General features: G+C 46.9%; 2 protein-coding genes across 5 annotated transcripts in view; both read left to right on the top strand.

The window, feature by feature from the left end:
- The window catches only part of FAM120A (family with sequence similarity 120A), a 50,376-nt gene extending 31,544 nt beyond the window's left edge, over nt 1-18,832 (top strand). For 2 of the 3 annotated variants that reach the window (XM_041467220.1, XM_041467219.1), the window contains exons 11-18: nt 4,196-4,445; nt 5,161-5,275; nt 6,785-6,994; nt 7,841-8,024; nt 8,889-9,026; nt 10,450-10,591; nt 14,326-14,422; nt 16,925-18,832. In XM_041467220.1, coding sequence (XP_041323154.1) covers nt 4,196-4,445; nt 5,161-5,275; nt 6,785-6,994; nt 7,841-8,024; nt 8,889-9,026; nt 10,450-10,591; nt 14,326-14,422; nt 16,925-17,236 — 1,448 coding nt within the window. In that variant the 3' untranslated portion in view covers nt 17,237-18,832. The remainder of the gene's footprint in view (nt 1-4,195; nt 4,446-5,160; nt 5,276-6,784; nt 6,995-7,840; nt 8,025-8,888; nt 9,027-10,449; nt 10,592-14,325; nt 14,423-16,924) is intronic. The other variant, XM_041467221.1, reaches the window with a different exon arrangement.
- A 5,631-nt stretch (nt 18,833-24,463) lies between these two features.
- The window catches only part of PHF2 (PHD finger protein 2), a 51,240-nt gene continuing 48,336 nt past the window's right edge, over nt 24,464-27,367 (top strand). For both annotated transcript variants that reach the window (XM_041467226.1, XM_041467225.1), the window contains exon 1: nt 24,464-25,128. In XM_041467226.1, the coding sequence (XP_041323160.1) occupies nt 25,031-25,128 (98 nt within the window). In that variant the 5' untranslated portion in view covers nt 24,464-25,030. The remainder of the gene's footprint in view (nt 25,129-27,367) is intronic.

Raw genomic sequence — 27,367 nt, 5'->3', positions numbered from 1 at the left:
GTTACAAGAGCTCTGGCAAATCATGCTGCAGGACGCATTCAGCTACTGACCTACTTCTAGCTTAGGACTCACCAAGCTCTTAAAAAAGCAGAAGCCAATTTGAACATATGCCCAAAAGTTCCTTGCTTCGCTGCAAAGCTGGCAGTGCTGGTAAAGATGGATTTGGGCTGCTGTGCAAGTGTGGGGTATGAAAGGGCTCTGGTGCAGGAAGACCTTTATTTTGGTTGGCTCTCTTACAAGGCTTGGGCAGTCTGTGCAATACATAGGGAGAGAACAGTGTCTGAAGCATTGATTAGCCTTCTCTAACTTTTCTGAGCACCCAGGCTATAGTGAACTGGTGATGCTCATTCTCCTCCAGTGTCTAAATTATTCTGCTGCTCTCAAAAGTGAGTATGTTATGAAATGCAGTAATGAAGACAATTAAGAGAAAATCTAGGAATTAAGATATGTTAAGAGAATCAAGAAATTAGTTTCTGAAGAAATGTAAATGATCCTTAAGATTTATGTAGAGAGGTAATGAATATTAATATCTAAAATCCTGTCATCTTTGTTGTACAAACCAAACACTGGCAACTTAATAATAGTGCCTGAATAATTGGCAAAGGTATTGTACGTGAGGGTTATGGGAAGCTGGAAAAAGTGCATAATAAACTGACACATCAGGATTACTACTAATTATATAGATGGCAAGATAATGGATCTATCATGAAATGGATGGCTTCTTGTCTTTTAAATCATTGTTTTTTGTATGAAGTTTAAAAGCCAATAAGAAACAACAAAAGCAGGAATCGGTGGGGTTCTTCAGTGATCAGTGTCTGCTAAGTGATGCCTTTGCTGTACATGGCCTCATCTCTGCTCTCAGAGGATGGGAGATGCTGGGTCACAGAGTGCCTAATTGTGTTTGGCTGCCAAGGGCACGGTGCTGGCTGTGCTGCCCTTCCCTCTCAGGGGGTGGAAACCGAGGGGTGTCCCTTGCTCTGCTTGTCTGCTTGAACCAGGTTATTTCCGTGTCCTGATAAATACATGTGTGTAGTGAAACCATCTGCTCTTTCTGCTCAGTGGCAAAAGGCACACTTGCACAAGCTGTCAGAGCTCCTGGTTGGATCCCAAGGTTTGTTACTTTAAGCCCAGCCGCCTTGTGACGTGCTGTTCCCATCGCGGATGTACTCAGCCGGCGCTGGCTCTGCCAAGAGGAAAGCCATGTCTCTTGAGCAGTAGCCCTCGTGCAAAATCAAGTGTGCTGAGCTCAAGCTGTGCTGTCAGGAAGAATTGTAAGGTTAAAAATCACAGTTAATGAATAAGACCAGAACCACTGGAGCTGTGCTTGGCAACCAGAGCTCTGCTGGAGTGCTGTGGCTGGTGCCTTCAGAGTCTGTAATGGCACTCAGGTGTTTATTAAGCAGGTTACTGTTGTGCAGGTTGATGGTGACCCTCTTTGCTTGGATGAACCTTAGCATGTCACGAGGGCCCTTTTGAAAGTAGAGGTCCATAGATTGCATGGTGCCTCAGGCCTCAGTGAGTCCTCAAACGTGCTGTTGAGCAGTAGGATGAAGTTTGGTATGGAAACAGTATAATATACACCATGGTAATGGGGCTGAACATGCTGATCCTAGCTGTAGTCTGTGTAGTTTTCAGGGTAGACACTGCTCATTTCTCAGCAGAAGTTGCCATACGTGATTCTGTCAGCTGAGGATGCAGTGAGCTTGGCAGCAGTCTCAGTGGAGATTTTTCAAATGTTTAAGAAATGCCCTGGAAAAATTAGTGGATATGGACAAGTTTTGTCTGTTTCATCTGGATTAATCTGTTAGGTTAAATGCTAATTTTGGGTGGATAGTGCTAGAGTTGCTTGTTAATGGATTCAGCTGCCATTCCTCATCCCCATCTCTCAGAGAGGAAACTCTGTTCCAGCCCACTAGATTGGCCTTCGTGTTAAACCTTTCCATAAGAAGCATGGTTACCTGCACCCAGCTGTGGGTCCTCAGCACAGGGCATGGATCTGCAGGAGCAAGTCCAGAGAAGGCTATGAAGATGTTCTGAGGGCTGGAACACTTCTGCTGTGGAGACAGTCTGGGGGGACTCTTTAGCCTGGAGAAGACAAGGCTCTAGAGAGAATTAGAGCCCTTTCCAGTATCTAAAGGGACTCCAAGAGAGCTGCAGATGGACTTTGGACAAGGGCCTGGAGTGGCAGGACAAGGGGAATTTCATAATTCCTGAGGGCAATTATGAAATATTGGGAAGAAATTCTTCCTTGTGAGAGTGGTGAGGCCTCAGCACAGGTCGTCCTGCCGCAGTGGGGGATGGAACAAGGTGGGCTTTAAGGTCTGTTCTCACTCCAGCCATTCTAGGGGTCTTGTATATTATTATTATTGTTTAGCACAACATAGAAGGCAGTGTGCATCTGTAGTGTAACCTTTGTAGCATGTGGCTGAAGAACAGGCTGAGGTATTCTTCCTTTATGTCACAGGGCCGTGGAAGTTCTCATCCACAGATTAAAAACTTTGAACTGTACTTGAATGTTGAAACATAAGGTAGAAAACATAGACATAAAACATTCCCTTCTTATAAGCTTAAGAAGTGCGTTCAGTGTAAGTGAAAGAAACATTCGGAAAACACTGGTGGTGTGTACAGCTTTGCTTCTGATATCTAAAGCTTAAATTAATACTTTTATTTGTGTTTGCTGTTCCGGGCCTAAGCAAGCAGAGGAACGCAGAGAGATGAGCTGTTTACTAGGGCAGGATAGCTCTGCTGGCTGTTGGAGCCCATCTTTAGAGTGTGGTAGTGTATAAAACCTGGAAGCAACCAAAATAGAACATGATTTTATAGTGAGGTGACCAACTAAATATATCAGAGTGCTTATTTGCATTGCTGCATGTGGTCTTTGTAAAACTGCCCTGAGCTCTGTGAAGAGTAGCTGTAATGCTAGGCTGGGTTTATTCCTGAAAAGCAGGAGAGCTCTTTGGGGTGTTCTGGAGCTTTTCTCTGTAATCCTGACCATCACGTCTGCTGTGGTTTGGCTGCCCCTGACTATAGAATCACACATTAGGTTGCTGCCCCATTGCTTTGTAGCCATCAAGCCTGTGCTGGCAGCAGTGGGATCTGTTCCCCAGGCTGTATCCCCAGCCAGTGGATTTCCAGCAGAAAGAGCTGGTCTGGCCTCCCTCAGGAATCTCCCCGGGCTGTAACCTGAACCTGCACTAACAAGTTCCTTGAACCTTTCCACACTGCATAACTGGCTCAGAATTAAAAGGGTGCAGGCACACTGTGAACTGTCAGGCTCAGGGTTGCTCCAAGGCCAAAGGTGTTGTGTCTCAGCCTTGACTTGAACTTGTGTTCTGTTCTGGTTGTCTTCAAACAGAAGAATGGAGATGATTTAGCAGCAATGTAGAGTGAACTGTCTTTGTGCTGATGTGGATGAGAGGGAGATTAGGCACAAAACCACTAACCTCTTCATAGAAAGCAGTGCATTAAATGGGAAGGCTTAATATAAAGTAATGTTTTGTAAAATTTTTAGAGAGAACTCCACACTTGCCTATATTTGAGATCTCATTCCATTGTGGTAGCTGAATGGCTACAGACAAGTATAATAATACCAGGTTTAAATATGATTCAAATAAAATCACTAGTATTGTATTATTCTTGAAAGACCACCTCTGGAATAGGTTTCTGATCATACACAAGTATTATCAAATATGACAGTATGATCACACACAGATATAACACAGATATTTAAGGGGAAAATTGCACTTTTAAGTAAAAATCACAGAATGATTTAGATTGGAAGGGACCTTAAACACTGTCCATTTCCAATCCTCCACCATGGGCAGGAACACATTCAGCAGACCAGGTTTCTTCAAGCCCTCTCCACCCTGGCATTGAACACTTCCAGGGGAAATCGTGCTGTTTGTTTTAGAAAAATACGTGTCTTTCCTCTATCTTGTATATTCATTTGAAAATAATAGCATTACATTCCTAATATATGCATGTCTGTATGCATGTAATTTTTAAGTGATCACAATTAAAAGATATTTCATGCAGGGTGTGAATTACCTGTTTGTCAGTGTAAATCCAATACACTATTGCAGTCTCAAAGTGATGCTTCTTGAATCAGAACCTCTTGCATGTGAAATTTGAAATAAATGCTTGAATATGAAGTACTAAGTCAGGCTGATTTCTTTCTGCTGTTGCCATTCTGCAGTTTCACCGGTGATAATTAAGGAATGGGCTGCTTACAAAGGCAAATCTCCTCAGACCCCTGAGCTGGTGGAAGCCCTCGCCTTCAGGGAGTGGACCTGCCCAAACCTGAAGAAACTGTGGCTGGGCAAAGCTGTGGAAGACAAGAACCGGCGGATGAGGGCGTTCCTGGCCTGTATGCGATCAGACACACCAGCAATGCTCAACCCAACTAATGTGCCCACTCATCTTATGGTGCTCTGCTGTGTTCTGAGGTTAGTGTCACCTCAGGGGCATCAGAACCAAGGAAAGGTTTTACTCTGGATTTCTAGAAGGTGTTAATTCATATTTGCAGCCTCACTGGGAGAGGGGGTTTGGTTGCAGAAAAGCATGTGTGTAGTTATTTTTCAGTCTCTAAAGGATTGATGGGAAGACAAAATGATCTTGTGTCGCAAAGAGGTTGTATCATTTGAATTAGTTTTACCTTAGTGTACTCAAGACTGCAGCTTAGTGAAAACACCAGCTTTTGGGGCCTCGGAGGGTTCTGTAGGTGAAGTTGCCCAATAAAAGCTTCCAGATTTCCAAAGAAAAAGTCACAGGTTCCAAAATCTTGAACTGGTTAATTTTCACATTGAAAATTGACAGAGGAATTGGGAGATGCTTACATTTGGGGTAGTTATTTAAGACAACTAGCTTATAATTCTTTCAGAAGCCAAGGTTAGCATCTTAAACATGGTAAAATTTTAGCCATTTTTGAGAATTATAAATGTAAATTTGTCTTTGGTTCTATTGAACTTCATCTTGCCTTTTGAACACTAAAACACAGTTTCTCCTTATAGGCTACTTGGTATGCAAAAAAAGTGGTATCTTAAATCTTCTCTTTTCACTGGCACAGCATGTTTCTCTCCTCTCACACATCCTGTATCTACCTGGGTGATTTTTGACTTAGCCATTAACAAGCCACTGACTGAGGCCATGCTTCCCTCACAGGTATATGGTACAGTGGCCAGGGGTGCGCATTCTGCGTCGCCAGGAACTTGATGCTTTCCTTGCCCAAGCATTGTCTCCAAAGCTCTATGAACCTGACCAGCTTCAGGAACTCAAGGTAATTCTTAACTAGGACTGACATAATTTAAGAGATTTGTTTCCAGCTGATCCGGGAATTAACCGTAGTGGCTGATCTATATGTGCCTCACTAAAAGCCTATACTTTCAAAAATATTAGTCATAGTGGCTTAAAGCGTTGCAGAGATGGCTGCAATGGTCTGCAGTGTCCATTTTTCAAACACAACACAATACATCAAAATCACAGGCTGGGTTGGGTTGGGAGGGACCTTAAAGGTCATCTCATTCCACTCCCTGATATGGGTAGGGACACCTTCCACTGTCCCAAGTTGCTCCAAGCCCCATCCAACCTTCCAGGGATGTTGAGCTCACAGCCTAAATGACATCTAGAGGTAAAGATTTTGGCAAAGGTATCTATTATAGAGTCATCAAAGTCTCACTTCTCTCATAAGATCTGATGCAAAAAAGAAGAAACTCCACTGTGAAAATCACTGTTCTTAGAGATCTAAGAAAGGAATTCCCAGAGAAAATATTCTTTCCATTCCAACACAAAACAAAAGGCCACTGACAGCAGATAATATTTTGGTTTAATAGTAATATTTTTTTTATTTTTCAACCATACATAAAGTAATGTTGCTTAGCTGGAAGATGCAGTAGTTCCCTCAGGGTTGTTACTGTCTTCACAGGTAGCAGCTAGTGAAGTCAGACATAAAGAGCAGCTGAATTTTATTGACCCCAGCCATGTATCTGCAAAATGAGCGAGAGAGTCTTTGGGCTCTTAAAGGTTGCTTATGTATAAGGAAGGTGGTAATGGAGTTTAATTTTAAAATTTAATACCAAGGTCTTGAAAATGTTCCCAAGCAAGGGCTGATATTTTGAGAAGTATTTCAGAGAACACCAGTAGTGATATTTTCTTATGCCAGAGCTAAAAATACACTTGCTGCAAGCAAATCCATTTTGCTTGGACCACTACCTATATTCACTGTTTAATTCTACCTTAGTGTCCCTATCCTACATCCTAAATAAAGCTGTTGTATACATACACACTACTTTGTTATTAACAGATGTGTTCTAAAAGCAAAATCTTGAATCAAAGTAATAGAAAATCCATTATAAAGGAGTTGAGAAAGAAATGTGTTACATAGGAAGAAAAATGGAATTTTGTGTTGAACTCATTCCTGAGATGTTCCACCACACATCTCAGAAGCACTTCATTATTTGGAATAAAATTGTTAATGAAGTTTTCTAGTGCTAATTTCCTGTAAGTGTCTTTAGAAATAGTTTCCTGCACTTTGTGTTGAAAAGGTAGGGGTTTGTGTTTATCTCTGGTGTCCAGAGCAGGTGGATGGGACAGCAGCTTTTCTGAAGATGGCAGCTCTGCACGCACAAGTGTGAGGTTCTGCTGCATACTTCTGCTCAAACCTCTGAAAGTCTGGATGACCTTATAAAATCCCTCTGTTTGCAAGAGTTTTGTAAAGAATGTAACTGTTGGAATGACTTTGAATTACATCTCATTGCGATCTTACTGTATTTACTCTGGTTTTGAACAGATTGAGAATCTGGATCCCCGTGGAATCCAGCTGTCTGCTCTCTTTATGAGTGGTGTGGACATGGCTCTTTTTGCCAATGACGCCTGTGGACAGCCGATTCCATGGGAGCACTGCTGTCCCTGGATGTATTTTGATGGGAAATTATTCCAGACCAAGCTCATCAAAGCAAGCCGGGAGAAAGTTCCGCTCATCGACCTCTGTGATGGTCAGGTGTGTAGTTGTGCAGGGTGATGGAGTGCCCCGTGTGTCCACAGGGGTTCCATGGCATGGGTTGTCATTCACCACGTGTCACCTCCGCTTTTGAAGGCAAATATGAGGGGAATGGCTAATGGGTGGGTTTTGCTGTTTAGTTCCTTATTTCTTGATGAGTAGGATGGCATTTGGGTAGATTTGGAAGAAGAGGCATCAAAGTTGAATTTGTTTTTCTGTCTCTGAAAACGGAAACACTGATACGAGGAATGGCCAAATTGGAAACTCTGCTCATTTGTTCAAGTCCCACCTTTTTGGGTCAGACTGTCCAAAGGACTAAGCTGCACTGGGTTTGTAGTGAAAGAAAATTGGTGTTTTCTAACTGATTTGACAGACTGTGAAGTCATTCTTGGGGTCCTCAGCTCAAAATCTTTTCACATTTCTTACAGTCACCTTAAAATACGAATCAAGGCCTTTTTTGTATTATCCAAATCATGCAAAGTTTATATCCATCTGTAAAACCAGGAAACTGATAAAACAGTTTACTGAATAACCCAAACTTTTTTGGTTTTAAATTTTAAAAGATATGAAACTGTATCCCTTCTTTTTTTGTGACTTGAGGGAAGCTGATCCTAAGTTTGCTCCTGATGGTGGCTGTGGTCCGTTCTCAGGGTTATAACCCTCCAGGCATGTTTCAGCTTGTATGCACAGACTCTGGTTTGGTTTGCAGTCCAGGTTAAGGATGATGATTCTGTCTCTACTTCTCCATTATTTTGGGTTTTCCTTTGAATTTGTTGTGTAAATGTAGCTTTATACAATTGAAATGAGAATTTTAATGTCCCTCTGTAACCTTCTCTTTATTCCTAGGCTGAGCAGGCAGCCAAGGTTGAAAAGATGCGTCAGAGCATCCTAGAAGGATTAAATTTCTCCAGGCAGAACCATCCTCTCCCTTTCCCACCTCCACCTGCCATGCCTTTTTATCCAGCTTCTATGTATCCTCGACACTTTGGGCCAGTCCCACCACCTCAGGGCAGGGGGAGAGGCTTTGCTGGTAAGTGATGGGACAACAGTGCCACACATTACCTTACCTTGCACATTCCCAAAACTACCAACTCTGGTCATATGGAAAATGCAGAAAAGCAAGTGGTCAGCTTGTGTTGGCATGTGCCAGTCACTGTATTTTGGGGATGCTTTTATTAGCTCAGTGATATGGAATGTACTGTATTGCTGAGTATTCTCATCAGGATTTTAGTAACTGTGCCAGATCAAAATTTTTTTACTGTTATTGTAGAACTAGAAAAAAGAGGAATGGATTGACACCGGGTGGTACGAAAAAGCTTTGATTTGCACAGTAAATTGGTTCAAAACATTTATAAATTACCAGACACAGTTTAACTGTCAGGGCTGAAGACAACCTTTCCCCCTCCCCACTCCTCTGTGTTTTGCTGCAGTCACATAACCATTGGCACCCTCAAGTGTAAATAGTGACTAACCATTCCAGGCTGTTCCTAGAATTGCTCCCTTCCTTGAAATCTCTTCGAACCAAGGCCCAGAGGTGTATAGATAATGGCCACAGGCATTTCAGGGGTGCCATGACTGTAGCTACCAATGCTCACTGCCAAAAAATTGTCACAAGCCTTTACAATGCCATAGAAGTTGGGATCCCATTCCAAGCCCCAAGGCCTGCCCTTTGGATCGGAGGCTCCCTGCTGGCTGAGACAGCAGGACACCTTTGGCCAGGGTTCCCTCAGCAGTGCTGCAGCATCGCCTACAGGAGCCCAGCCCGCAGGAGCACAGCCCTCCTGTCTGGCTCTGGAAGGGTGGAAGGAGGCAGCAACCTCTCTGCTGTGGCCTTCCCGGTTGCTGGGCCCCCTCACAGCTTTTCCCCTGTCTTTCTTTACCCTGGGTCTAACAGGAGTCTATGGCTTCGGAGGCCCTTATGGGGAAACAGTAGCCACAGGCACTTACCGGGCCTTCCGGGTGGCGGCAGCGGCAGGACACTCCGGAGCCTTCTCTGGCAATGACAGCAACAGGACTAGCAAGTTTCAGGGCGGTAATTATACCCAAACCCCTTTTCTTAGAGCTTCTGGCAACGGCTTCTTCCACTGTACGGGTTGGTCTGAGGCTTTCCTACTGACTCCCTGTCTCTTTAACTGTCTCAGCTTCCCTCTCTAGAGCCTGCCCGGCTGCTGTCTGCTCTGCTCCCGTCCCTGCCGCAAGCCCCCAGCGCCAGCCCTCCTTGTGCCAGAAACCTCCTCCAAACACAGGAGAGCCCAAAACCCAGCAGGCAGCCTGTCTCATGTGCTGTCACTGGAAAAGAGGGCATCTGTAACCCACTGGCCTCTCTATTAACAGGGATTTTCCAAAATCTGGGGACAGTTGAGCTTTTTGCAAAGACCCAGCGTAGAAATTACTGACTTTGGTATTACTGCTGAGCCCTTCTTTGCTGGCATCAGTGCTGGTGTGGACACAGGAGTGGGATTTACTTCCATACCTGTGTGCACATTGCTCCCTTCCTGTGTGATGTGAGATTATGGAAACCTGTTGAGGGTAAATTTTTCCCACATATTTAGCTGTTCTTTCTGGCCTCTGAGCTTTTATCCTAAGAGCAAACATACCTCTAGAGCTTCATGTGTGGATAACTCTGGCCCTGCAAACCATCTGCATTTGGAGCTGAAGGACTTGCACAGGGAAGTAGGAACCTTCTGGATGTAATCAGTAGTGTAGTTCCCAGCCTATAACATTTGGAGACTAATTATGGCTGCGTAAATGCTGTGGTTTGTAACCCTTTTGGTGCTGATGGTCTTACCAGTAACATCTTGCTCAGTTCACATACCTGGATTTCTTGAAATACACGTTATGCCTCAGAGCTCATTTAGTATAAAGACATGAGCAACGTGAGCAGAAGCTGTAGTTGCATCTTAGACAACTGTAACTTTAGCTGCCTTCTATGAAGGGAAATGATAAACACACCTTTTAAACCAGATCTGTTTGATTGCTACATTTTTATAGCAACTTAGTGTTAGTGCAGCTTATCCAGCCTAGTAAGTTCTTTATTGCCAATATAATCTGTGTGATCTGTGCTGATACTTGCTGTTGGCTAAAAAGTGCCTTGAACCTGCAAGAATTCCTTCTTCTTCAAGAATGCAGGAAAAAAAGAATCTTCAGCCAGCTTGTAAAATTCCCCTGGTTTCTTGAGGCCTATCTCAAGTATATTTTTAATTACTGAAACTGAAGCATTCATGTCAGATAATTTTTCTTTTCAGAATTCATACCTATTTTTAAAAAGGGGTGGGGGGAAACAGGCTCATGGAGTTCTAACACTTGTAGAATACTGCAAAATGAGCAATAATCTCACAGTATCCCTAGAGAAAATGGGTTATGTGGTGAAATCTGGGCAAACCAGCTTTCCATTCATGTTGAACTTTACTGTGATGATTGTGAAGATCAAAGTTTGGTTTTGCTTTTATGTGCAGGAGTCCAACCTATTCCTTCTCAGGGAGGGAAACTTGAAATTGCCGGCACTGTAGTCGGCCATTGGGCTGGAAGCAGACGTGGACGAGGGGGGAGAGGGCCATTTCCTCTGCAGGTGGTGTCCGTGGGAGGACCAGCCAGAGGGTAAGTGCCAGCCTGGGAACGTGCTTCTCACGTGGGATTTAATGACTGGGGAAGCAAGGAAAACAGAAGTTGGAAGCAGTAGAGATTGCATATGACACACTTCAGGACACATAGGGTCAATTATACCCACTGAATATTCAAGAATAACATTGGCATTCCTTTTAAGATGCTTTTCACCAGTTATTTGTATAGGTATAAGCATTTTTATGTGCAAATAAAATTCATACTCAAATATACTGAAATATACATAGATACATATACACACACACAGATGTTGCTTTTGCATGGGGAGATGACTTCGGGGCTTGTCCATAAAACCGGTAGATACATTACATTAAATGCCTTTCTGTTTTGTGGAAGGACATTTATTAAGAAGCATGACAACAGTTTTAATCCTGTGAAGCAGAAAACACCTGAAGGACATTTCTGATTTTAATAGTTCTCTGTTACAGTCATCATGGAAGTGTGCTTAAAAGCACACTTTTTAAATTCCTTCAGCTCTTCCACTTCATTTCACTACAGCTGCAGTTAGAGGTGCACAACATGTCTGAAAACCAAGTACTTTATTACAAAAATATCTAGTTTATTACTTTTAAGATGGTATTTTTTCCGTAGGCTTGCTGGTTCTGTGCCTTACAGAACTCTCTTTATCTTTCATTACGGTTGTGTCTATTACAGGAGACAATCCTGAAGTACTATGTATTGTGTCTGTATTAGGAGTGGAGTAAAGCTGATGGACTTATTGCCACCTTGAGCTAGGGAGCAGCAATGTAAAAGACTGCACTGCATGAATTTCATCTATCTGTTAATTTACTCCAGTGTGCACTATGAAGCTTCATGCTGGAGTCAGCCAGAACTGTTGGAATGCCTGTTGTGTTGGGCTGGGTGAGGGTTAATCTGAAGCCCTGGGAGAATGGGATCTACTGTGGGGCCAGGGAGAGGCAAGAGCAGTGGGTACAAATGTGAACAGGTTCAGTGGCTGCAGAGCTGACCCTTTGAGGGGACCCCATTTAGCTAGGACTGCCCAGTTCTCAATAATGAGATCCAGCTGCCAAAACAGAAGCATTGAGTGTTGTTTTAGGTTTTTCAGACAACTGTCAGGCACCTCTAGGTGTGGGGTGGGGGTTTGGAACCCTGTGCTGATCCAGAGCAGCATCTGGAGAGAGTGTGAGTGAGCAAAGGTGAGGAGGCAGGAAGTTTGCTGGGGTACCAGGGGACAAAATAGCCTTTTTCACTATTGAAATGAGGTTCTTGGATGATCATCAGTTCTGTTTTTCCTGAGGATACATGAACAGAAGCTGGTTGCTCCTCCCAGTGATCTGCACTCTGTGTAGGGAGGTGCTGCTGGTGATGGCTGGTGTCCTCCCAAAGCCAGGGTCTGTGGGCAGCCTGGGGCTCAGAGCTCAGTTACATCCATACAGGACAGCAGTTCCTCCATCTCCTGAAGAGGGAAATACCTGAATTCACACAGAACATCGGTAGCCAGGAACTGAGAACCCTCCTTATTTGGGAAGTGATCACTGAAAGGGTGTTGCTGCTCCTGCCAGAACCTTTATGACAGAGAAATAGGATTTTTCAGTAGTAGGTTTCAATTTGAGATAAAATGCCTGAAGTTTCTTTTTGTTGGAGGTACTGTCTTAAGGCAGTAAGGTTTGGTGCAGGTTGTCACCCCAAAGAGACAGGAAAACTGTCAGTGCCAGATCTTCCTGTCTCCATCAGATCAGCACTGATAGGGCATTGGTCACATGTAGAGTTACCAGAATAGGCCAGAGGGAAAATGACTGCAGGCAGCTTACCTGTTTGTTGGGTCAGTTGATACTAAAGTAGAACCAATAGGAAAACATGCTCATGTTAAGGGTTCTGCCTAAAGACAGAATCACAGAACTACAGAATATTTTGAGTTAGAAAGAAGCCAAAAGGATCATGGAGTCCAACCCTTGGTCCTGCGCAGACACCCCAACAATCCCACCCTGGGCATCCCTGGCAGCGCTGTCCAAAGGCTCCTGGAGCTCTGGCAGCCTCGGGGCCGTGCCCATTCCCTGGGGAGCCTGGGCAGTGCCAGCACCCTCTGGGGAAGAACCTTTCCCTGATCTCCAGTGCTTTAACAACAGATTCATGTTGGCAGAGGTTATTTCCTACCAAAGGTCACAACTAGGAAACAGCACAGCAGGTTGTCTTAGTTCATGGCCCAGTTTCACACACTTGTATTCCATTTTTGTCTCTTTCAGCAGAGGGGATTGGGTCAGGCTTGTTCACCCCATTGCCTCATGTCTCTGCAATGCTGAGCTCGGATGTTGTTCTTGTTGTGTAAAATTACACCAGCTGCTTTGTATTAGCCTCAATCCATCAGTGTATTTAGTGTGATTTTCTGAGGGGGAAAAGTTTTTCTGCACTCCTTGAAGGACATGCTTTGACCTTGTAAAAAGCGAGCCAGTGGGGTTGGCAAGGAGGGAACACAGTGAGAGGGACACACATGCAAACCACGGTTTCCTTCTTTGCTGTTGCTTCTTCTCTTCCCAGAATTTGATTTCTTACTGCCCAGTGTGGGAATTCACAGCAAATGAGAGGAGACTGGGGGCACAGTGCTGTTCCCCTGGGCAGTTCGGCTTCATTCAGCTCAGGGAGCTGAGCAGCACCCAGCCAGCCCCAGGTGTCACACTAGCACCTCCCAGTATCGGGCAGCACATCCAGAGCAAATATAGGGCATTCCCAGGCTTCTAGAGCAATCCAGTATCTCTAGTTGAGAAAACACGGTATTTTTAGGAGAACAGTGTTCTTGACATAATGATTGGGAAATTCAGTTTCTGCAGCTGATGGAGTTAAAGCAGTTGTACCTGAATCCTGGAATTGCTGCGGTTGGAAAAGACCTCTAAAATCAAGTCCAGCTGTCAACCCACTACCCACCACCATGCTCACCCCTAAACCGTATCCCCAAGTGCCACATGCATGTGTTTTGTGAACAGTTCCAAAATGATGACTCCAGCACTGCCCTGGGCAGCCTGTACCAGGGCTTGACAAACCTTTCTGTGAACAAATTTTTCCAAATATATCTAATCTAAACCACCTACCCTGGCACAACTTGAGACCAAGGTGAGAAAGTTTGGTTTCATCTAGTGTAGTCTGTGCTGAATCACACCAAAAACCACTGCCTAATATGTCTAAGTTGGGAGTCTCCATTGGATAGCATCCCAGCTTATCAATTGCCACATGCCGGATAAAGGTGAAACTCCTTTATTCCCTCACTTTCTTAGACAATTTTGTACCTACACAACTTTTTAATTCTGCCTCACTTTCTTTTATCAGCCTCATGTCTCATGTGTTTACACTGGGAACTGTTACTTAATGGGGGAAATGGCTTTCTATGTGGTTCAAATTGCTATTTTTGTAAGGTGAAAGTATTTTGAGCTCTGGTTTTAAATTGCCATGAGGATAATTTGACACTTGGAAAATGTTTGTGCAAACTTGAAAATACCATATATTGTTTCTTTTGAAGGGAAATCTAGAAAGAGACATTTTATTGCTCTGTACCTGAAAGGTTGGTTGGGTTTGATACAATTGCAAGCACCAGAACCCTGCAATTTCAGATTTAGGTATCTCTCTTCTTTCAAGATGTGTTGATGATAGGCAATTGACAGTAAAGCTAGGGAAATAATAGTCTGGCAAAACTAAATGTAAAGCAGTTGTAAACAAAACTGATCAGTGTTTTATTTTCTCCCCTTGCCCCACCCTTGCAGGCGACCTAGAGGAGTTATCTCCACTCCGGTGATAAGAACTTTTGGAAGAGGTGGAAGGTACTATGGGCGAGGTTATAAAAGCCAGGGAGCAATTCAGGTAATGAAGCCATGTGCCTGACTGCAGCACGCTCTGTGATGGGCTGGGCTGGGCTGGACTCCAGACCAGCACCCTTTAACAGCTACAAGTGTTTCTGGCGACCCGTGGAAACTGTGAGCCGCACAGCGGTGACAGGACAGGCTGGTGTCACAGCTCACTTAAAGCAAACTTTGCTTCTAAAGACAGATGTGGAAGAATGTATTTTGACATGAATCCTGTGCCTACACAGCTCTAACCAGCCATGGGAGTAGAAGAAAATTTAGAAAATGGGAGAAATACAAAACTGAAACAAATTAGCTGTTCTGTTCCTGCCCCCACTCTTCCCCAATTTCTTTTTGAGACCACGGTCCGCCCTCATGAAGGAAAGTTTGTAGCAGTGAAGGATCTTTGCTGCTGCCATGCTCCAGATCTAACAGGTCACTCTAAACTTCTTGGGAATAGCAGAGCAGCCTTTCCCTCTGAGCATGCAGGTTCCTTTCTGGTGACACCCTGCAAAGCATCCATGGATCATGACTTCTGTCTGTTCCATGGATCCTTCAAATATAGCTGAGGCACACTGCTGATCTGTATGAGATGTCAGTTACTTTCAGAGTTCTGTTTTGCTCCCTTTTCTATGGTTCTGGCTGCTATGCAGTTTGGATGAATGAGTAGTAAATAGTTGGAAAAACTTCCACAATAAATATGTCATATAGACATGCGGTTTGTCAGAGAGACCTGAGAGTAGGGGGGTGTTTTCAGGTGTCAGACAGAAAAGAATGTTCTCCAGTAGATAATGAAGGAACTATTAACTTCCAGTAAAAACTTACTGTTTTACAGGTATAAAAATTCAAATACTTCTCTTATTTGTTAAATTGCTGTGTACGCAGACTATATGTCTACAAATGTACCTGTGGATCTGAAACTTTACATTTTAAGTAGAAGAGAAACCACTGTATTAATAATAGAGCATCTAATTTCTGAGTACCTTAAGCTTTGAAATAAAGGAAATCCTGAAAACGAGCTCCCAAATACTCCAGGCTTACTACAGGTGTACATATGGGAGTATAGATCAGGTAATAGCTGCAGGTGTGTTGACAAGTGCCATCAAGGTTGGGTATTTGCATTTTTATTAATGATGTGTAATTTGAATGGTAATACTTGTGATCACAAGGACCTGTGTGTAAAATTGTGCCTGGAGAAGATAAGTGGCATTTTCTATGGACCTGAGCTCATTGCATTTTGTGGTCATCAAGGCCATATAGGATGTTTCTTGTACAGGAAGATAAAAAAGATGATTTAAAATGCACATGGCAGGGAGAGCTTGGGTGTGCAAAGTTCCCACACAGTGAGTGGACTGTGAGGGCCAGGTGAGGCTGGGAGGTGCCAGTGGTCCCTCTGCCTCATTGAGGCAGTGCCTGTGCAGGGCCAGGCTCAACCCAAGGCACTTCCTCCCCTCAGCTTGGGAATCTGACCAAAACAAGCTCTTGGATTTATCCAGCACACCAGACTGTTCTGTTTTGTCACAAGATGAAAATTTTCACTCTTGTTCTGGAAAGAAACTAAAGCATGTCTTGAAAGCTGAATGTCTGCTAAGGATGTCTGTAAAGAGGCACAATGACAGTGATGAGTGTACCTTGTGCAGTCCCATACCTGTGCAATGGGACTGAGAATTGTGATTATCTGGATAATGAGAATGCTAGAGAGCAGCAGTTCTGACTCACCTGCAAAGTCCTTCTGTAAAATCCTTTAGCAGCTTACTGCAGGTGTTCTAGTAGGTAACAGTGGAGGTTTTTGTACTGCAGAGCTGCTTGCTGCTGTTTGAGGTGTCCCTTTCTTAAGCCGTTTCTTAGCACTTGACTTTGTGAACAGTGTGACAGACCAGTGTGCTGCTTCTTAGCAGTCTAACCTGCTTATTTTGGTTTGTTTAAAGCCTATTCTGTTTCTGGAACACTAAGATCAATTATAAATACTTAAAAACTAACTGTATGCTGCATCAGTCTGGTTTTTACGGCTATACTCAGTCTTGTACAATTTTACTATATGCTTTTTTATGAAAGCCTTTCCTAATCTTGGAAGCATATAGCTTGGTGCAGGGAATAGTGCATGGTGCTTCTGCACTCCTCCAGGCACTGGCTGGAAACAGTCGTGTTTGTATTTGAGTAACACAGAATCCTGCCACTGAATCACAGCACACGTGAACCAAGGAGCAAAGTGCAGCTGTACATTGATTCTCAGTTTTGGTGTTTCGGACATTTATGTAGCTCTGGTGTTGTGAAAAGAGGGCAACAGCAAAGTTAAAACTAAAGCATTGCCCCAGGGGCATCAGAAGGCTCTGGGGAACACCGCAAATCCTCTCAGTGTATTTTGTGGGCCACTTCTTTCAGGAATGCCTAATACTTGGTGTTCACTCATGACCCTGTGCCCTGCATGCTGCCTGTTGTAGTGTCCTGATATCAGACTGTACATTTATATACATTTTTAGCACTGGTTCTTCAGTAATTCTCTTCTTTTTTTAACAACTAGGGCAAACCTCCTTACGCTGCTTCAGCAGAAGAAGTAGCCAAAGAACTTAAGTCAAAATCCGAGGAATCTAAATCCTCACTTGTGTCTTCAGATGGATCCCTGGCTGAAAATGGAGTTGTGACTGAGGAAAAACCAGCTTCCCAGATGAATGGGAATACAGGAGACATCAGGGCTTCCAATCAGTCTGAAAGTGCCTTGAGTAATGACTCTAAAATGTGCAATACGAATCCTCACTTAAATGCACTAAATGCAGACAGTGTTTGCCATAAAGATGATGCTCTTGAGGCCACTGTCTTAAAAAAAGAAGAGTAAACTTATTTTTTATAGAGGGTGAAGGATGTTGGGAAGGGTCAGGATTAGGAATATCTGGAAAGAAAGAGAGCCTACAGTTACGTACATTTTTTCCTTTCCGTAAGAGAAAAATGAGGACTTTGGAAATTCGGATCCCTCTTTGATGTCAGAGATTTAAACAACACATTTTTTTAGTTTTAACCAGTTGTAGTCAAAATGCTACAATAAAACAAAAAAAAAAAAAAAAGAATGAAGAGCATTTGACTCCCGCACTTAAAATGAAGTATACATAAAGTTTAAACTGGTTATGACAAAAGCTTGTAGTTTTGTTTTTTGAAATATAAAGAAAACAAATTTTGGCAGTCTTTAAGTATATATAGCTTAAAACTATAATTTTTAGTACTTGGCACCATATGTATGCCATTATATTTGATTTTGCATTACTGTGTCACAATAAAGCTTTCTTTAAGGCTTTGATTTCATGATTATGGGGGGAAAAAGGCACAACCACAGTTTTTTCTTTCTGAAATCTCATCACCGTTGCCGTGGTTCTTTTGTGTTAAAAATGTGCAAACTCTCGAAACTACCAATTCTCAGTAACACTGCAGTTCTGCTGAGTTCAATAGACATCATACATACGTTACGAGCGAGTTAAACGGAGATAAACTTGAAATCATAGAAGATGCAAACGACCTTTCAAAACAAACACAATGTGTTAGGAAACTTTTTGTGACTAATACCATGCATCCGTGATCAATGAACTATGTGGTTTTGAATCAGACGTAGACCATTAGTACTACTATTTGAGCTAAACTTCTGCATGGTTCATGATTTTTAAAGTGTGTAGTTAATATTATGCATGTTATTGTCCTCTTTCTTCCATTCTTACAAGTACTGTGCCCATTTGCAAAACAAAAAAAGCTAATAATCAGTAATAGTCCTATAAAAGATGTTAACTATGTTTAGTCATTGACTGATCTTGCTCTAACCTTAAAATTTTGTGATTATTGACCTCTGTTGCATTTATTCTAAAACTTTAAAAAAAAAATTATCTAGCCGTTTTGAATATCAACGTTACCCTGGTGTACTCATTGCTGTATGCATTATTGTTCTCTGTTGCTGTTTTATGCCTTCATATTAGCAAATATGAAATTCTGTGAAAAACAAAAAAAAAACGCTTTGATCTTCAAAAAAAAAAAAAGTACCCCCCTTCTGTAGCAGGAAACAAATGGCTTGTTCTTGAGAACTTTCCCATCAAGAATTTAGTATAAGCAAATATACCTGTATCATTTTGATGTTTTTGTTAGTGTTTCCAAACTTAATGTACTTCAAAATCAGAATCATTTCTTTATATTCGTTTTCATATAATTCTCCTGATGCTCTTCATCACACATTAGTGATCAGAAATGAGGTGTAATTCCCCATTCCCTGCCCGCCAGAGCTAAGTAGGTATCTTAATGTAAGTTGAAGGGAGTTCTGCCCCAACTCATGGATTGTGCAAGAATGAACTACTGTTGGGTTTGGCTGGTTGTAGATGGATTGTGGTGTGGTGTCTTTGAAGGCTATTGAATGCAACTTACAGTGCTTAATAAAAATCTTTATTCTTTTAGTATAAAATACTGTATGCCTTTTTTGTCAAGTATTTTTTTAATTAACATGTAAATAAAAGTTTTTCCTATGCCCAAGTCAAGTGGTTGAGTTGCCAGGGTCCGTGGTGTCCTCCTAAAAGGCAGAGCAGGGAAGCATGGCCTTTGGTTGTGGCTGCCCTGTTCCTGGCAGTGCCCAAGGCCAGGTTGGACAGGGCTTGGAGCACCCTGGGACAGTGGAAGGTGTTCCTGCCATGGCAGGGTGGCACTGGATGGGCTTTAAGGGCACTTCTAACCCAAACCAGTCTGTGATTCTGTGATTCACTCACTGCTGGGGGACACCACAGCTGGTTGGAGTCATGCCCCGGCTTTGCTCGTGTGTGCAGCTCCTTTAGATGTCACCTTTAAATGTCAGATGGTTGAAGAGATGCAAATAAGCCAGAAATAATGGGGCAGTTGTTTAAAGAAAAAGAACTAACTGCAGGTGCTCACAGAGGCTGATGGGGGTGGGCAGTGAGAGAGTGGTGGGCAATGTCTCTACAGAGCTGGGAACCAATGAGTGTTACACAAGGTCCAACTGACAGAACACGAGGATCTGCAGATTTACACCTTGGCGTAAACTGGGCAGCTTTCTCCCCTGCCATGGCTGTCTGCTTGCTGCATTAGCTACAGCCTGGCCCCCGGGCTTGAGCAGTAGGCACAGCTCCCTCTGCCCTGCCCCGAAGCACAGCTGTGTTTTCCACAAGGGACAGCAATCAGTCTCTCCTTTCCGAGTCAGATCCCCCTGCAGCAGCTGGAGGGGTCACGTTCCTGCCCTCCCTGCTCCGTGCAGTGACTCGCCCCATGCCAGCACTTTGCTCTGACAGCATTCCCACTTCTGGTTCTCATGCAGCTGCAGGGCACCCCTTGTCCCACTGCCCAGCAGGTTTCCTTTTTGAGCCCAAACGGGGAGCTAGCATGGAATAACCAGCACCAGCAAACCCAAGATGCATGGGAGTGGTCCCGTGTGGCAGTGCCAATCCCCAGTGCGGGTGCACTGGAGAGCCCAGTGATGTTCTGTGAGCCCGCAGCCCTCGGGACGAGCACAGCGCTGCCTGCCTGCTGTCCCGAGCAGCTGCCTGCAGCACAGATGCATTTAGCACTGGCACAGTCCTCTCAGAGAGCTAAACTGACTCCAGAATTGGTGATCCTATGGAAGGACTGGCTACTGCCTTGGACTTGCTCCTGAAGAACATCTTTGACACCTGAATTTATGAATAGAATAGAATAGAATAGAATAGAATAGAATAGAATATGGGATATTTCAGTTGAAAGTGATCCACAAGGATCACTGAGTCGAACTGCATGATCCCTTCAAGACTGACCAAAAAGTTAAGCTCGTTATTAAGAACATTATCCAAATGTCCCTTGAACACTGACAGCTTGGGGCACTGACCCGCTCTCCAGGACCCTGATCCAGGGTCTGACCACCTTCTTGGCAAGGAAAGCCCGACCACTGTCTCATTGAGATAGTGTGATAGCATCTCACTGCGGTATCTCATGAGATAGTGTGACCACTATCTCATTAGCCAGCTTCAACACAAGAGTAGAACTGGGAGAATCCACTCTTTGGGTGGGACGTGGGGCCACTGTCCGTTCTGTGCCATCAGCGACAGCATCGGGGCTCCTCCCGTACTGTCTGCGCTAACGAGCAGCGATGCTCGGCGTGTGCCGCGGCGGTCCCGGCAGTGCGCGCTGCACCCCGGCCTTCCCCGGCTCCCCGCCACGGCTGGGCAGCGGCAGCGGGGAAGGTTTCGGGTCGGGGGTCTCCTAGGGCAGCGTCCCGGCCCAGTTTTGTTCTCGGCTCCCGCCTGCGAGGCAGTGTCCGGGCAGCGGGGCGGCCGCGGGCAGGAAGGCCTCGCCAGGGCCACCGCCGGCGCCATCTCCGCTCCGCCCCTTCCTGCCCGGGGCCGGCGGGGAGAGCCGCTGCCGCCCGGGGGTTGCCGGTCCGTGCTAGCGATGCCGGAGGGGTGGGTTTCAGGGGGCTGCGAGAAGCCCTGCCCGCGGCTGGGACCGTTCTCCTTGTCAGTGAGCAGCTCCGGTGGCTGTCGGGCAGACCCCCCAGTGCCTGGTGCAGCCAGGAATGGGGAATGGGGAATGGGGAATGGGGCGTGCAGCCATCGCTCCTGCGCTGGGACGAGACGAGGATGAGGCCGTGGCACGTCTCTCAGTGCTGCCAGTGCCCAGGAGCACCGTTCTCCAGCCCCGCAGTTACCCAGCCCCGCGGCAGATGGCTGAACCGGCGGTGGGAGTCTGTGTGATCCTTTAGATCGCACCCAAAGCCTCTAAAGTGAATCCAGCCCGGAGTCTGTGTGATCCTTTAGATCGCACCCAAAGCCTCTAAAGTGAATCCAGCCCGGAGTCTGTGTGATCCTTTAGATCGCACCCAAAGCCTCTAAAGTGAATCCAGCCCGGTCGCACTGACCCGCCGAGTACAGGCGGGTCCCACCCATTGGACAGAGATGGGATGAAGTGGGACAGTGTAGGATCCCAGAAGATAAGGGGCTAATAATGTGTGTGTCTCAAGCACTGATAGCTGGAATAGCTGTGGAGCCATCCAAGGATTGTTGGTAATAACACCCCATTGGAAAAGAACAAGATGTGGCTGGAGAAGGGGTGATGCAGAGGGAGGGCAGCACTTTCCTGGGACAAACGTCCTTGTTCCAGCCTCTGGAGATTAGCACAACACAGGCCAGTGCAAGCACAGGAATGAGGCTGAGGAGGGAGCATCGGCTGTAGGAGGTGGTCAAAACCACCCATGTCCTTTGAAGCCCTCTGACCCATTTCCAGAAAGATCTGAAAGAATGGACTGCATGGGATGGGATGGGATGGGATGGGATGGGATGGGATGGGATGGGAGCAGAGGGCTCATCTAACAGTGATTCATTCCTCTGTTATCTTACTCCAGTTTCTGGTTCTTAACAGCTCTCAGAAAATGGAAAAGGTTCTAAACACTTGGAAAATCTCTTTTACCTGGGAAATTCCTGGGTGCTTTGAATTTGGGAAAAATGAATGTTCTGATGCCTCAGGAAGTGTCCTGATCCCTAACAAGAGACGAAATAAGCGGGGATCAGCCTGAGGCAGCGATGGGCTTGTGTTTCCCTCTTCTGTGGAGTTTTGGGCTAGAGAATGCTCATTGCCCTGCACAGCAACGCCGCGAGGGTCACTGCCCTCGGGACCTGTGCCGCTTTTTTTCAATCGGTTTAAAAATACATTTTAGAACTCACTTCAAGGTTTCAAACAGTGAACTATGTGATCAAATGGTGTTTTACTGAGGCACTTGGGCACAGCTCCACAGCTCACCCTCCCCTCCCAAGGGCAGCCAGGCACCTTCTGGATTGAAATGCTCATTAAGAGCTCAGGACAGTGGGACAACCACACCCATAAATTTCTTAATTCACTAATCCCTGTTAAAATTATGAGTAAGATGCCTGAGCTGCCAGAACAGAGCTCCTGCATTTCCATGCAGTGTCAGCTCCAGCATCCTCCAGCAGAATTACAGATGGCCCAACTGTCTATGGCACTTGGCAGTATCCATAAAAACATGGACCCTGTAAAAACGAGTAAAACCACAGACACACAACTCTGCTGCTAGATATGGCATCACCTGAAGGCCAGCAATGGACAATGGAGAGCTGGACATGATTCCAGCCCCTAGGAGCACCTGGCTGCACTCAGGCCCTGCTGGCCTCTGTAGGGAGCACCAAACCCCCAGGGCATTCAGAGGGTTGGCTCACCCACTGCGGCAGCTGGGACACTGGAATTCAGGTGGTGCCTTGGAAATAAAGCTGTTTGCATAGAGATGCTCATGGGAATGAGCAATGAGCAAGGGGATGAGGAAAATTCTTCACAGCTGTTATGGGCTAGGTGAGCAAAGCCCATAAACAACTGGGAGAGGGAACATGGGCACAGAAAGTGGTGTGGACGAGCTGCTTCAGGGAATAGTTATTTTGTTTGGAAAAGGCCTCCAAGATCATGGATCCACCCTCTGCTTCCATGCTCTGTAACATGACAACACTGGTTTCAGGAAGGGAGGGAGGCCCTTCAGGTTGCAGCTGCCAGTGTGTAGGGTGTGCAGAAGCACAAAACCCATCCTGTACCAAAGGACATCCCAGTGACTAGAGGCTCATTTAAACCTGAGCTGAGTGATGTGGGGAGATGTCCTTGGCATCGAGGAGCAGTGTAAAGGTGTGTGAAGCTCTGTTCTGCCCCATCCTGCAGTACTCCCAGGACTTGATCTTCTACTTTCTGGCTGAAGCTCTGAACCATTAAAGCCTTGACCAATATATTTAAACTTAAAGAGGGCTGGTTTTAGGGGGCAGGTTCTTACATGGTGCATTGTGATGAAGGAAACAGGTCTCTTGTTACACTTTGAGACACTCAAAAGCACCAAGTGACAGTTTAGGATGCACGCCTGGGGCCTCCCAGTGTGTCACTGCACTTCTAGCTGTGTCAGAGGCCAAATATGGCAGGGCTGAGTGTGTCAGTCACACACAGCCCTGTGTGTGACAGTCCTGCCTGTGGCATACACAAGCAGTGGGCAAGGGGGATGATCCTGACAGCCCTTCTTCAGCCATTCAACAATAGCTGCCTCTCTGTAGAAAAACTTGAAACTGAAGTTTTTTGGCTTCATGAATCACCCTTTTCCTCCACAGGTGATTCTGAAGATTTTTGCAGACAGATGAAGTCTGAGTTTTAGTTTTTTGCTCAAAGACAAATTCCCTGCCACACCACCAAATGTAACGGATTCAAAATGCTGAATTCACCATAAGGGAGTTAAAATCCCACCTTAGTTGGAAGGCCCTTTGTGAGCACTCTGTAGGAAGCTTTTGCTCCTGAGGGAAAGGTGCCACTTGGCCTTTGAACACTCTGGGAATAGAGGTAATTCCAAAAGCCCCCAGCCTGTTTGTTTAACCCCTGCCAGAGCCTTACATGGTGGGGCAGCAAGGTTCTGCATCTCAGCCCGGCTCACACTCTCTGTGTGTTCCTCTATGGCCTCTGCATGGGAGGAGGTTGGTGGGGCTGTGCAGTGTTGGGGTTCATGGTCATTCAGGGCCTCAGTGTCCCCCCACAGCTCATGTGCTGCTGTGATCTGGTTCTTGGGGATGTTCATTACCATCCCCTTGGTGTCACAGCAGGGAAAGGCTGCTGTGAGCAGAGCTGGTGACTTTAAAAGCAGAAATTATACAAATAGAGAATCATAGGGCGCTTTGAGCTGGAGGTGACCTTTAAGACCATCTCCTTCCACACCCCAGTAAACCCCCCAGGTGGTTAAACCCCCACTAAGATCATGTTACTGAATAGAAAGAAGCTCGCTCTTTTGGGTTCTTTAGACAAGGACCAGCCGCGGTGTGTATCTGGTTGCCCTCACCCGCACACCCAGCCAGGCGTTGTTCCGCGGGTCGCACCGCACTTGCGGCCACTTCTCCGGGCTTCCTCGCCCTTGGGGAGGCCCGGAGTGCCCCGCTCCCGCGGGGATCCCGCTCCTCGCTCGGGCTCTGCCCGCTGTCGCAGACACCCCGAGCGCCCCGAGCGGGGTCCCCCCTTCCCACAGCCGCCGAGCGCTCCCCGCTCCCGGTGCCCGCGCACCGCCCCCCAGGCCCCCCCGGCGGGGCGGGCGGGGGCGCTCGGGCTGGGGGCAGCTCCCTCCCGGCAGGCGGGGGTTAACAAAAACACGCGTTTTCCGCCGAGCCCCCGCCGCGCCCCGGCCCCGACCGGGGAACCCCGCTCCGCCGCGCTCCGCTCCGCCCGGCCCGGCCCTGCTCGGCCCCGCTCCCTCCGGGCTGACGCAAGGCCGGGCCCGCCGGGGAGGCCGCGCCGGGCTGTCACCAGGGGGCACCGCCGCGATCGCCGAGCACCGGGAATCACCATCCTGGAGGGACAACAACAACAACAACAACAGAGAGCCCCGGCCCGCGGCGCCGGCGGGCGGCGGGACCTGGCCATGGCCCCCGGCTCCGGGCAGCGCTTCCCCGTCCTCCGGCACCGCTCGCCCGCCCCTCTGGAGCCCTAAATCCACTATCACGGTTTTGTAGCGTTTTTTATTATTTTGTATTATTTCTGGTTTTCCGCTGCCCCCTTCCTCCTCCGTGCCACCCCTCTCGGCGCCTCGGCCCCGCCGCGCTCCGCTCCGCTCGGCCGGGCGGGCGGGCGGCCGCGAGCGGAGCGGATCGGCGCGGTCGGCGCGAACATGGCGACGGTGCCCGTCTATTGCATCTGCCGGCTGCCCTACGACGTGACCCGCTTCATGATCGAGTGCGACGCCTGCAAGGACTGGTTCCACGGCAGGTAACGCACCGCGCCCGGCACCCCGACCCCGGCCCCGGCCCCGCCGTCCCCGGTGCTCCCGCCGCCGCGCTCCCTCCCGCAGGCCTTCCCGGAGCGGGGAAGGAGGAGCCGCGCTTCCCGGCGCCGCTCCCGCGCTCCCCGCGCACTGGTTTTGTGTGTTTTGTGGGTTTAGGGCTGGATTCCCGACACAAAGCTGCTCCCCCCGCGGTGACACCGGAGCCCCGGGGTGGCGGGGGCCATTGTGCGCGCCCGCGGAGGGGATGGGGCCGCCTTGCGCCGTCCGCCCGCGGCTCCGCGCCGCGTCCCTCCCGGAGCCGGGCCCGGGGCGGGGAGCGAGGGGCCGCGGCGGCGGCTGCGGGGCTCGCGGGCGGGGCGGAGGACTCGGCTTTTCGGCTCGTTTCTCCCCCAAGCGCCTCCCGGCGCGCAGACAATGGGCGGCCGCGGCGGAGTTGCGGCGGGCGGCGGAACTTCGGTGGCGCCTGGTGTGATGAGGGCGAGGGCGGCGACTGGGGACCGAGAGCCTCAACAGCCACCGCACCGCCTGGGCAGCCGTGCCGGCGAAGGGGATCGCTGGGCGAAAGGGGGTACATGCGGGGACAGCCCCCCGACAGGACCCCTCGCTCCCTTCGGGTCTGACGGAGGAGGAGGATGGAGTGTCAGCGGCATCGCAGCAATTCCCCGGGAGTGATTGAAGTGTAAAAAGTGCAATTAAAATCAGGTAAATCACCTGGATGAGCGCTTTTTACGACAGCGATCCGGTCAGGTTAGGCTGTCGCTCTTTCATCGCAACCAGCGCCCAGCAGTGTCTCCCAACAGCGGGCGGAGGCGAGAGGCTCTGCCTGGTGCGGCTCGCGGATGCTCGAGCGGGCACTGGGGCATCCGCGGATCTTCCGTACGCAGAATAAACTATTCAGGACGATTTGCCGTGGCGTTAGGAATGATGTTCTGCCGTTTATTTTAGAAGCTGTGTAGAAGCAGGAAGGGAAATACAGAAACAGACAGTCCTAGTGCCAGTGCTGGCAGGAGGGTGCTCCGCACGTGTGTCCGGGACAGGAGGCTCGCAAGAATCGCACTGGCCCGTGCCACTGAGGACTCGGGCACAGAGGGTGAGGTGAGGCTGGAGACAAGCCTCAAGCATGTGCACTGGAAACTTAGAAAGTTGAAGGACATGATAAAATTAAGATTTTCAGGCAAAGTAATGACAGAGTGAATTGCTGAAGAGTAAACAGCACAAGGAGGTAAGCTGCCTGCACAGGATGCTGAATGCCCACTGAAACTGACAAAGAGAGGTTGCTTGTAGCTGATCAACCAAATGATCATGTTGTGGGCAGCTCAGGGTCAATAGCAAGAGAAAAGGTGTTTAATTTTGTGGCATAAGGGGCAGAATTGATTTGTAGTGCTGCTGGCGGCGGGGGGTTGGGTTTGTACCCTTTTTCCTTAGTTTACAGTAGTGCCCAGAGATTGATGTTAGAGAAAGAAAACTGAGAAGGAGTTCACTTTTCACAGTGTCAGAGCCTGAGATAATAGGATCAGAGAAGTTCATGGAGTATTAGGAGCAAGCAGCTTATCTATGACACTGTTTGCTTTTCTTCATAATATATAAGCAAATAAATAGAGGAAAAAAAAATCAGGATTTAATTGTGTAAAATCGTGTCTGTCCTGGACACTCAAAGCGCTGATGTTAATGTTCATATGAAACTGCAACAAAAATATTCAATGTTACATGGTACTGCAACAAGAACTACAATGTTACATAGGTTCCCAACCAAACACGAGCCAGCCTGCCGAGCTGCGCAGCGCTCAGGAGGATTGCCTAGTGTTTTAATGATACTTCTGTTTCTTTTTAGCATGATGTACAGTGTGCAGTTCAGAAAAAAAAGGTGTAATTTCATGGGTTTGGTTTTGTAGAAGCAGATCAGGTGTTTTCATGTTTCCCTTCTGACAGGGGTTCCCAAATATCTAAAATAAATATTTTTCATGGGTTATCCCTGCAGCAGTCACAGTCTCCCTTTTGTCTAAGGCTGGGCAATGTCTCTGTGGCAACTTCAGCAGTTCTGGTGGCAAATTGATATTTTCAAAGTACCTAAAGTGTGTTAAGCTTATGTAATGTAGTTTAGAAGTTGGACACAGGACAATGGAGCCCTCTCCACTTCTGGGACAAATGCACTGGGGACCCTTGGACACTGCTGAAGTGTGCTGAGCCGTGGAGCTGTTGGTGTGTTCACAGAACCCTGTGAGT

The sequence above is a fragment of the Pyrgilauda ruficollis genome, unplaced genomic scaffold (genome assembly GCF_017590135.1).
Source record: "Pyrgilauda ruficollis isolate IOZ18807 unplaced genomic scaffold, ASM1759013v1 scaffold203, whole genome shotgun sequence".
Lineage (NCBI taxonomy): Eukaryota > Metazoa > Chordata > Aves > Passeriformes > Passeridae > Pyrgilauda > Pyrgilauda ruficollis.
This window is presented reverse-complemented; position numbering and strand designations above follow the sequence as displayed.